This window comes from Diuraphis noxia, unplaced genomic scaffold (assembly GCF_037042655.1).
Source record: "Diuraphis noxia isolate RWA-SAM2 unplaced genomic scaffold, SU_Dnox_SAM2 contig0005, whole genome shotgun sequence".
NCBI classification, from domain to species: Eukaryota; Metazoa; Arthropoda; class Insecta; order Hemiptera; family Aphididae; genus Diuraphis; species Diuraphis noxia.
In genome coordinates, this window is record NW_028301715.1 from 15,036,439 (window position 1) to 15,048,070 (window position 11,632).

At 26.7% G+C, this 11,632-nt stretch overlaps 3 protein-coding genes across 3 annotated transcripts; 2 read left to right on the top strand and 1 right to left on the bottom strand.

Annotated features, from left to right (window-relative positions):
• Positions 1-6: 6 nt before the first annotated feature.
• LOC107162991 (solute carrier family 25 member 44) lies at positions 7-7,079 on the bottom strand. Its single transcript, XM_089229077.1, has 5 exons — positions 6,579-7,079; positions 5,258-5,550; positions 4,023-4,209; positions 2,953-3,080; positions 7-2,191 (listed from the first exon to the last, which is right to left on the bottom strand). The coding sequence occupies exons 1-5, from the start codon at positions 6,760-6,762 to the stop codon at positions 2,000-2,002; spliced, it is 984 nt and encodes a 327-aa protein (XP_089085203.1). The 5' UTR covers positions 6,763-7,079; the 3' UTR covers positions 7-1,999.
• Positions 7,080-7,219: 140 nt separating this feature from the next.
• On the top strand, positions 7,220-8,347 carry Rrp46 (exosome complex component Rrp46). Its single transcript, XM_015510211.2, has 5 exons — positions 7,220-7,387; positions 7,457-7,570; positions 7,630-7,751; positions 7,821-7,961; positions 8,039-8,347. Exons 1-5 carry the CDS (start codon positions 7,315-7,317, stop codon positions 8,222-8,224), a joined length of 636 nt encoding a protein of 211 aa, XP_015365697.1. The 5' UTR covers positions 7,220-7,314; the 3' UTR covers positions 8,225-8,347.
• A 1,343-nt stretch (positions 8,348-9,690) lies between these two features.
• On the top strand, positions 9,691-10,847 carry LOC107162997 (HIG1 domain family member 2A, mitochondrial). The gene is made up of 2 exons (XM_015510203.2): positions 9,691-10,011; positions 10,494-10,847. Exons 1-2 carry the CDS (start codon positions 9,855-9,857, stop codon positions 10,694-10,696), a joined length of 360 nt encoding a protein of 119 aa, XP_015365689.1. The 5' UTR covers positions 9,691-9,854; the 3' UTR covers positions 10,697-10,847.
• The last annotated feature ends 785 nt before the right edge of the window (positions 10,848-11,632 follow it).

Sequence of the window (11,632 nt, forward strand, 5' to 3'; positions counted from 1 at the left end):
AACAAAGTTATTTTTGTTATATTTTTTTTTTTGGTGGGGGATGAGGCTTCGAAAATAAGGTCCATTAGCCTGTGGAACACTCTGGGGGGAGGGAACTGTAGGGTTGGTACTCGTGGATGTTTTTTGGCAGAATTTTGAATTAACATCCTTAGGTTTTTGCCATGCCCAGGTGAGGGGGGCCTTTCTTTCCAGACTGCGTGAACTGCCCGTAAGGTTATTCCGCCCGTGACCGGGATTTGAACCAGTGCACGTCGCAACCAACGCCATAATCCGCCCGGCCGCTGCACCCCCAACAAGGTTATTATTATTCGTAATGCATTATAATGCTAGTTAATTGTATGTAACATATAACTGTAATGTTTAAATGAAATTATTATTGAAGTATTATCTACTTATTTTTATTGCATAACAGATGTTAATATTTGTGAATAGTGAATTTAGAAAAATATATATATATATATGCATGCCATATATTTGAAATTGTTTATCATTTCTACACATTTCAGTGCTTGAGTCTACATTTAGGCGCTAAAATATTTGCAATAAAATAAAATCTAGTTCAGGTATTATGCATTATTTGAACTTGAGTTTGTTAATAATAATACGTTTATAAAAAAAAATTTAATGTAATTTATAATTGTATTAACATTTTGATTCCACTAATAATGGACAAAAAATTTGGTTTCAAAAGTGTTGCAAACAAATAACATTCCATTTTCTGAACATATTGTAGGAAATATATATTACCTACCAATTTACAAATATTGAATAGCAATAAATTGTTCTATAAATTAAAAAAAAAAAAATCTAACTTATGACAAATATTAATTAGAGATGTTACGAACTGTTTGATTTTCGAACCGAACTGAACTGGAAATTCCAAATAATCGAACCGAACCAAATATCTAATAGTAATAATATTAATCATACATTTTTTATTTTAATACTAAAAATTGAATAACTTGGTAACTGACGAGACTTTCAATTCGAACACAATACATTTCTAAAACAACTATAATATTCTTCATAGAGATATTCCATAAACTGTATTCTTAAATATGATATACAACGTGACTTTTAAAATAAAAAATATATAAAACCATGTCAAAATGAATTAAATAAAACCAATTGCATTATAAGTCTATAATTTTAGAAGTGAAACACATTTAACAACTTACAAATAAAATAATTAAAGGTAACAATAAAAAAAAAGTGTTGTCCTAACATACATAAATAAACAAGTCAAATTGTCAACATAACGAAATATAAATCAACAATCATAAAATATGTGTTATTCAGCGATTCATTTAAAACTATTAAAAGAGCACAATATAAATATTACTTTTTCTTAAGACCATAATTAAACATTTATAAAGTGAAGGAATCACAAACATATAATACACATTTTGCTAAATTCAATGTACGATAATTCATTTAACAATCAAATTCTAATGTTTGAAGTTGTATTGATCACTGTGTGAAGCGATCACACTTATAATAGGCTGTCATGGGATCACATAGATATTTTTAATTTCTTATGCCTATTCAAATAATTAAAATAAAACGGTGGTGTCTATATACATTGTCTCAATAATATATAACATACTATAAACTTAAATCAATTTATTTTGGTACTTCCAAGTTATCTAGACTATCCAATTATTTCAAAGTCTACTTGTAATACTCGTCTGAGTTATTAACAGATAAACATTTCTAAATTCACATATAACCCGATAATATGGTGTATAGATGTAATATTGAATTAATAATTTTGAATTTTGATTTTAATTACTAAACTTTTATTTTAAATTTAAAAACCGAGGTAGTTAAAATAATATGGAAGATCCTACCAATTAGGTCTTGGAATATTTCAGTAGACGAGACAACCAAGTTATACGGCAGTCGGTGTACCCTTATTTTTTGTAACATGTGCTCTTTCAAAAATTAAAATTTTCTAAAAACAAAATTTTTCCAACAAAAAATGTTGATGGACACAAAATTACCATCGTACATGATCTTTGTATTCGTGAAGTACACTAACTCTTTTGATGCTTTCATAACCTAAAATAATTGTAAAACTAAAACAAATTGACTGGACCAATCTAGCAGAAAGTCCTTTACTGAACATCAACATGCCTTCTTCTTTCCATAAGGCGTTAAATGTACCAACAATAGAGTTTGTTCTTTGAACCTATAAAAATAATTTTATTAAATTAATTTAACATGAAATTTAATTTAATAATTAATTTTACTATAGTTTATAGAAGAATTTATATTGCAACTTAAAAAAATTGAATGGAATAAGATTTAATGCATTAATAAACCAAACATTTTAATTTACTCAGAACATACTAACATAGTCTGAAATTATAATCCATAACTAGTTAAGTTATGTCTGAATAAAACATATTGAGAAAAAGTCACTCAGCATTTTTTTTTAAACCTAGATCTTAACCTATTAATTTAATGACTAATTGGTTTATAAACTGTAATTTAATTATTTATGACGATTTATTTGATTTTTTTTTCGTATGGCGCTATGTCCGGGAGTAGGCTCGAAGGCCCCAGAATGAGGGATGGCAGCACTTGTTCTCCGGACACTGTGACTTGCCCGGAGAAAAAAGTCGCCTGATGGTCGAGAATCGAACCCGGTCAGGCTGAGCCACAGCTGACGCGTTAGACCGCTTGGCCACCTCGTCCCCCATTTATTTGATTGAATGTATGAGATATTTTTAAAAAATGACAAAATATTATTGTTTAAATTTAACAAATTGAATAACATTAACCATCACACATTAAGGCCAGTTCTTACAATGTCCAGTGAAGTCAGTTAGCGGTTAATGCAATTTTTACAGGCAGAATTTTGCAGGTTAAGTGTCTGTTAACTTTAACCAGACATTGTAAGAACAGCCCTTAGAATTAAACTTAAAAGTTTTGTTTAATATATCTTACCTGTAATCGTGCACGTATTGTGTCCATGGGATTTGTTATCAAAGTAGTAGTGAACCCAGCTAGTACTCCTGATATGCTTTGCAAAAATAAAAGTGAAGTATTTACTGGACATCTTTTTTCAAGTTGATCTGAATGTTAACAAAAATTTATTACAATCATTATTATAAACCATAAAAATAAAAATTCAATTTCATCCTTAACAATTTAGTAAAGTATTAATATAAAAATAGTGTTCATCTAATTTATAAACAATACTGTTTTTCGTTGTTCATATAAATATGAAAAAAAAAATAAATTAAATATTAAGGCCATTAATAGGGATAATAAAAAGTAAATTGTGGTTGGGAAACGTAAACAAAAATAATATCAAAATAATGCAGCTTAGAGGTGTTAATTAAAATTATTAAAATAACAATAAAATATAAGTAGTAGCCAAGAAATATGTTTTATAATTTATAAATAACAATATTTAATGTGGCGGATAACACATGGTATGGGTATAAAATCACTCGCAAACAGAACTTTGATCAGACTATAAATATCTCTAAGTACCTATTTTTGTTATTAATTTTTCTACATTTTCAATAAAAAATACCAATAATATTCTTAATGGGTGAAATAGCTGCTAAATATTGAGCTCTGGTTTGCTGACACACTAAATTACTTGGCCATGTGTAGTAAGTATCTGAAACCTAACAGCCCAAAAATGGAATTTAATTATAAAAAAACTCTGGAAATACTAAAATAGTAAAATCATTACTAAATATCATATTACTCAAATATAATGGTATAAACAGTGATAAACAAAAAAAATTAAAATAAAAAAACTATTTGCCTGGTTGCGTTAAATATTTGATAAAACACTTTTAAAATATTTATTAAATGTTAATAACTAAATTAAATTTAAAAAGTTAATAATTTTTGTTTAAATATTGTGTTACTCAAAGGTTATTTTCTATTTCAAATAGAATTGTGTTTTTACTAATAATAAATGGCTAAGTCAAAAAATCATACAATGAGATATTAGATAATTTAAACTATTATTTTATATAGCAACTTGTCATAACTACCTTGAAATATTGTATAAAAACTCCACCATAATGCACTATTTGGTGCATAAGTGCAAACAGAGGCCACGTAACCTCTGTAGAATCCTTTAAAACCATCTTGTTGATAGACACATTGAGCAATATCTAATGTGGTGCGATATTTTGATTTTGAAATGTCCAGATGAATACCAAGTGGACGAAAATATATCTAAAATAAAATTACTCAAATTTAATTATTATATTCAATAAAATTATCAATGAAAACATAATGTGCCTTCATAGTTTAATTAGGTAAAATAAACTACAATATAAAATATGACTTTAAATTGAAAACATAAATTATAATAATTAATAGGTACTTTAATTTATGAATATAATTAATGTTGAGAACATTGATGGCAATGAATTATAACCAATTAGGTACTTAGTTTTTTTTCTTTTTAATAATGTGTATATTTTACTCTACAGTTTAACAAAGAATAGTGAACACTAATTTTTAATAGTTAAAATGCTACAATTATTACTTTTTATTTATTCAATAGGTGTAGTAACTATACTAAACATATTATAGTACTCATTACTTAATAGATAAATATGTAAAGAAATCAATTAATAAATTATTTTATTTTGTTAAATTGTTAATTTATGTACTATAAAATGGATGAAATCAAAAGTTTTCAAATACTCATTATGAAATACTATATAATATACTTTATTTTTAAACGTGAAAATATTATTTTATTATTTATGATTAAAATCAATAACAGATAATTTAGTACAACAGTGCACTGCACAATCATATTTATTTTATTAGTACCTATAAAAGCTATAATGACTAAATTAATACATAAGATTTCACCTGTTCAGGTCTGCAGCGTTTAGATATATAATAGTTGTCCTATTTATAAATTCAGGATTATTAAATAGCAAAAATGAACTAGGCTTTTAATTTAACTAACTATAAGAAAATATAACGTTAATAGAAAAAATCTATATCTAAAGAATAATTTGAATAAAATAACAATAGTAAATTACATATAAATATCATTAAAGGAAAGAAAAACTTTAAGAAAATAAGTCCAGATTAACATTTTACTTAAAAATTTAAGATTAAAGGTCAAAAGTACATCATTATCAAATGTAATGATTTTACACAACCAATAAAATTATAATATTGAAAAATTATTACTCATATTTTTAATATATACCAATATTTTTTTAAATTAAATAAGTTGAGGAATATAAAACAAACTTACTATTTTATTTTTGTCTGTAGTACTAGTTGACAAACCAAGCATCATTAAATGTTGACTGACCACATCAAACGGTACAATTATTGTTTGGCCAAAAACAGATGCCACACCTCCCGCAACCATTGATCTAATTTCTGGCCATTGCTGTAAATACGGAGCTGTCATATGTCTAGTTTGTTCGTATGCACCAATGTACGCTGCACCAGATAATACTTGAGCCGAACTCACCCAAAAACCACGATAAAGTCCTGACATACCTTCCATATGATAAATACGATTAGCTGCATCCAGTAAACCTAAAATTAAAATTGGTGTTGTCATAAAATTAATTTTACATAGTAATGAAGTAATGGAAAAATTAGCTTAAATAGCTAATTAAAAATTAGCTTGATATAAAAATAATATCAATCAAATTTATTAAATTTGAAAAGTTTATCTGTATAAATACTCTACAATTTTTAATAACGGTGTTAATATAACAGGGTGATTCTTTTAAGTGGGTACACTAATTATCTCGAAAAGTATTTACTTTCTTCAAAATATTTTTTACATGGTTTCAAGTTGTTAAAAACCAACATTTTTATTAAAAAATTATATTTTTAAATATTTTTTATCCTTATAATTTTTTAAGTTTTTTACTTTTATGAATGACAACAGAGTTTTAATTTCATATTCCAAAGCAGAATAATTTTTTAAGTATTTTGATTCATAAAAATCGAATTTAGGGCTAGTAGTTTTTGAGTTATAAGTATTTAAAGTTTAGATTGACAGAGTGGAGTTACCCCGCAAAATGTTTATCCACTACTCCGCTTGTCTAAACTTTAAATACAAATAACTCATAAACTACTCGTCCTAAATTTAATTTTTATGAATCAAAATACTTAGACTGCTTTGGAGTATGAAATTAAAACTCAATGTTGTCATTTCAAAAAGTAAAAAACTTAAAAATGATAAGGATAAAAAATATTTAAAAATATAATTTTTTAATAAAGACGTTGGTTTTGTAACAACTTGAAACCATGTAAAAAAATATTTTGAAAAAGTAAATACTTTTCGAGATAATTAGTGTACCCACTTAAAAGAATCACCCTGTATTATACTGATTTTAGACTTACAAAAATTGATGTTTGTTTTGTTTTAAGTTATCTACTATAAATTGTTAGTAGCATGTAATCTGTCGTCCCAAACCAGATATCGGAATAACTTTATGATTGGCATAATAAGATGGTTGGTTTACCACCGTGTACATCATACGTATTTTTTATTTTTTTTTTTTAATGTTAAAATAGTTATAGTATATTTTTAAATAAATAATGTTAGGCACCTTTATACATTTCTCCATGTTTTTGGATTTGAAGTCTTGTTTTAATTAAAGTCAATGGATAGAGAGTACAGCGAACACAAAACGAGCTTAGCATACTCAATGGCAAGAATTTGGTCTTGTCCATCATATCCCATTCGATCGTTGAGACGTGTGATCTTGTGGATAACTTAATTGGTTCAGACATTTTTCTGTTATGTTTTTATTTTAAATGAAATATAAAGCTAATATTAAATGTTAGAGCATATTTATATAAAATGTACTTATAAGTTAAAAGAGCCAGTATAGAATAATTTTTTACACTGATACATTAAAAATATAAAATTAATACATTTGAAGACAAGTGCCTTTCTATCAGCATATTTAAATTTTAATGAATTAAATGTAATTAAAAATTTTTAAAAACTGTTGCCATTACAAAAAAAAAAATGAGATTACATTTAATCAAAAAGTTCTTAGGACTCGACCACTACTGAGTATTGTCGTTTGTCGTACTGAAAAGTAAATTAGTAAAAAATAATCTTATCGTTAAATATTATATAAATAAGATAATGGTATCAACATATTACCATACTATAGTACGTGATAGTACCACCACGGTTAGATAATATGTTATCACACTATCACTGTAACCAGTAATTTATGGGATTAGGTTAACTTTTACGTACTTCTTTCAATGAAAGATAAACAATTTAAATTTTAAATTTTGAAAGTCAAACGTACCTACACTTTGGTAAAAATGACTGAAGAATTTCTGAAATGCAAACTAGGCTTTTTAGGCAACACCGAAGGCTCAGCATATTTATCTCAAGGTAAATAATTCAATGATTTTTACCGTATATGAACTTTATATTTTGGATACTTATTTTTATATATTTCAGGTAAAAGTACTGTTTGCGTGTCTGTCGTTGGGCCATTTGAACCCAAAGCTAGTAAATGCATGTACGATCGTGCCACTGTTGATGTGACTTTTAGACGGAAAACTGGAAGCATAAGTAATTATAGATTAATACTAGTTATGTACAAATTCAATTGAACCTTTACACTTTTACAGCCGTCCATGACAAAATGTTGGAAGGTATAATGCAATCAACATGTGAAAAAGCCCTAATTGTCGAACAATACCCTAGGACAACAATTGTTGTAACAGTCCAAGAGATGCAGGACAGAGGAAATGTATGTGTAGTTTATTAATGTTATTTTTAACCCCAATAATTTTGCTGTAATGGTACTTGTGTTACTTAGTTATTGTCCACCTGCTTGAACGCTTCTTGTATGGCACTGATGAATTCTGGTATTGCTATGCATCATTTGTTTGCAGCAGTGAGTTGCGCTGTCACAGAGAAAGAAGAAATTATTATCAATCCAGACGAATCACAAATAAATGTATGATAGCTATAGGGTCTGTGGATATGTAAACGTCCCAGCTGTGTTAATAATGTAAAAATTTATATATTTTTCAGTCTTCTGTCTCATATTTTACACTAGTGTTTGCAAATGCTGAGACAAGGTGTCTGTTAACGTCACATACCATTGGAGAATTCTCACAGAAAACGTATATGGATTGTATGGACAAATGTTATGCAGCTAGTAAAGAGGTTTTTAATTTCTACAAAAATGTTATAAAAAACAGTTATATTTTCAATTGAAAGGCTGATATTTTACCACTTGGATTTTGTCATATTGAATATTGATTATGTAAAACAAAAAAAAAAACCTATTGTTGATATCTTTAAGATTGCGTAAGAAATAAATGTTCATGCCATGATAAACCACGTAAGCCTATATTATTTACTAACAAGGATATAAAGATAATTTTTTGGAACGTGGACATTGAGATATTACCTAAAATTTAAACTTTGATTTTATCAATGTTGTTTCTCTATTAAAAATATATAATATAATATAAATATATATATATATATATATGTATAATATATGTAACTGGATGTTAAGTTGTCTACGGTAATTTGTGATTAAAAGTTACATAATGATGAAAATAATTAATATACCATGAATGTTGGCACACTATATTTTATTTTCTCTCTGACCCATGTTCAAAATATTTTGAGTTATTTATAGACATTTTAATTTTTGATTATTGTTATTTTATTTTTTCTAAATGTCTGTCTATAAAAATTTTTATTGGGTCCAACATTTAAAAATTAAATAAAGATTTTTATTTTAATATTTGTTAGAAAAAAATAATGATATTTATTGGCCAAATTTTTTTAAAGGCATTTAAATTTAAAATTCAAGACGTGTTGGCAAAATTCATCAGATTCAAAAATTTGCAAACTATTCTATATCTAGTTAAAAAAATTTTAAAATGTGCAATTTATGTATCTTAGGATTTCAAATTGTACATGATTCTTATAAGTAGTTTGTATTGTAGCCAAAAATCTAAAAAATATCATTAGTTATTTTAAGTTAAAATGTATACAAAATTAAATATTTAAACAGAATAATAATTTGACATATTTGTAATTTAAAACTTTTATTTATGGGTAGGTTCTAGAAAATGTTAATGTAATATTATTAAATGGTATACACACATTCACTTTTCAGCAAAAATCAGTTTTTGTATTACTAATTGTGTTAAATAAACTACTTTAGCATTTATATCATAAAATATACTTAATATTAAAGGCTGGAGACTGACTTAGCTCACAATATTATTTTATTTTTGTTTACGTTTTGATGAAAAATGTATGGGATTTGCAAATTGAGACTTACACAGCCTATGTAGAACGCAGCGTCATAAAATATTCATTAAAAGACAATCAACCATCGAGTGTCTATTGTATATTTATAAATTATTATTAATTGTATTCATTACTATTTTGTATACATCTCTGCTATGTAATGTAAATTATCGTTAAGTTATCGAATAATTGTTCCCAGTAATATTCCAATTACCACTTTTTGTATTTTTCCACAAAACGATTATAGTTTATTGGTGAAAATAAGTTTTAGAAAAGTAATAGTTTTTTTAGAACCAAATACCATTGGTACAATTGGATTGTGGAACTACAAATGGTAAGGTTGTCCCGTTCATGCCGTTTCTGTTATCAATTTTGATAACTTTTTATCACATGATTAATTGTTATCTGTGAAAAGTGTCTTGGTATGGTGCAACAACCTAAAAGTATAAATGTTAGACTTTCTGTTAAAATTTGTATAAATGTTTAAAAGTTATCCCAAATTTTGAATTTAGTTTAAACAATACCTATTTTTATAATTTACTCAAAGTAGTATCAATTCCTCGATAGTTTAAAAATGGCAGATGCTGGTAAAGACAACAATGCAGCTCTGGAATGGTTGAAATTGAAAACGGACAAAGGTCAAAAACCAGATTATCAAATTAAAGCTGAAAGGGAAGACGTAGGCAACAAATTTTTGAGGAAATTTAAAGAAAACCCATTAGTACCCATTGGTAAGTCGATTTACAAATCAATAACAGAAAAGAAAAATAATAGTTTCCATAATTATTTGACTTTTTTTTATTGGTCTTTAAATTAAAAATTTCTGCTTCGACAATAATTAAGGCCATTAGCATAGCATTTACACATATATTTACATTTATAATTCTTCTGAAAAGTCATCAGTTGATACTCAAATTATCCATTATCATAGTTAAAAAACTATCAAAAGAAAATAATATTTATCTGTTTTAAAGTTTAAAGGAATAACTTTTCACCGTACAAATAAGTTATAAAGTTATAGTTGTCAAAAAAATACTCTCATATCTTTTAAATTTCTAAAATCAGATTCTTAAGGCATGTCTTGCATTGTGTCCAAATCGTATGTTTTAGTTTCCCTTACTACTGAATACTGGCAGATTTTTGACAGGAGTGCAGTTTATTTTCTATGTTTTCTTTCATAACTAATATCTGTAATTTGGTTTTTAATTTTCAGGTGCATTGGTCACTGTTGGTTTTTTGAGTGTAGGTCTAAAAAGCATGTATGATGGTAACAGAATTAGGTCTCAGATGATGATGCGAGGGCGGATAGCAGCACAAGGATTTACTATTGCAGCTTTATTGGGCGGTTTGTTTTTTCAAGGCATGAAAGCGTTGAAAGAAGCTGAAGAGGATATTCATGAAACTGATTTAAAATAGTGATTTGTACCATATAACTAATTGTTATACAGTCCTATTATTTGTTTTTTTTTTCTAGTACTTAATCATTTTACACAAATTATTTGTGAACACAGTATTTAAACATTGGCGTTTGCATTTATCTAAATATATAAACATTATTATATGATTATTTTATAAAGACTTACATGGAAAAAAATGTACAGTACCTACTAAAACTAATTGAAATAGGACCTTTGGGTGCCAAAATCAATTTCATGGAAATTTGATTCCTCATTTTTACACTTCTCTGCCAAGTAAGTACTATGTAAGGGAAAAAACAAATAAGATTATCAAAGATTTGGATTTGGATTACTATAATTTGATTTCACATAAGATGGAAAATATATACCAACTGTAAAGTTATCACTCGTGTTGATGAGGCAATTTTTGACCTATTGAGAAATTTTAAAAAGAGCCATTACCGAAAAATCTGTTAGGGTGATTGTGACAGCAAAAAAGAGACTCATTATCCAAATACAAATGAGGGAGAGCCCACCGAGAACTTACCGGTTTTCCGCCAGGTTATCTAACCGTGAATAAATCTAAAGGTTTCCAGATGTATTTCATGAAGATTACCTACTGTTTGTTGTCATCATTCAAGAATCTTTTTATCAATGTCAGAACACCGCTATAAAGGTTGATTTATTGGTACAAAACACAAATCACCAACTTGTTACTAGTATTGAGTGTTATACCTATATTTCTTCAACTTATACTATCTGAAAATGTTATACTTATATCCCATTATATCTTACATAATATCTTAGTAGATTGTATAAAACATTATAACCATAAATACCAAAATTTATATAATATATTTTGTTTACATAATGTATTTAGTTGAAATCTATGATATCTAGCAATACACTTTAAGGTATTAAATGTAAATTTCTTTTTATAAGAATTATATATTGT

Coding starts and splice junctions, on each gene's coding strand:
- Rrp46 (XM_015510211.2), top strand. CDS start 7,315: ATGACTGAAGAATTTCTGAAATGCAAACTAGGCTTTTTAGGCAACACC. Junction 7,752..7,820: donor AGATGCAGGACAGAGGAAAT/GTATGTGTAGTT, acceptor TGTGTTACTTAG/TTATTGTCCACCTGCTTGAA. Junction 7,962..8,038: donor CAGACGAATCACAAATAAAT/GTATGATAGCTA, acceptor TATATTTTTCAG/TCTTCTGTCTCATATTTTAC.
- LOC107162991 (XM_089229077.1), bottom strand. CDS start 6,762: ATGTCTGAACCAATTAAGTTATCCACAAGATCACACGTCTCAACGATC. Junction 5,551..6,578: donor ACATGGAGAAATGTATAAAG/GTGCCTAACATT, acceptor TTTTAATTTTAG/GTTTACTGGATGCAGCTAAT. Junction 2,192..2,952: donor CAATACGTGCACGATTACAG/GTAAGATATATT, acceptor TTATTTTTATAG/GTTCAAAGAACAAACTCTAT.
- LOC107162997 (XM_015510203.2), top strand. CDS start 9,855: ATGGCAGATGCTGGTAAAGACAACAATGCAGCTCTGGAATGGTTGAAA. Junction 10,012..10,493: donor AAACCCATTAGTACCCATTG/GTAAGTCGATTT, acceptor TTTAATTTTCAG/GTGCATTGGTCACTGTTGGT.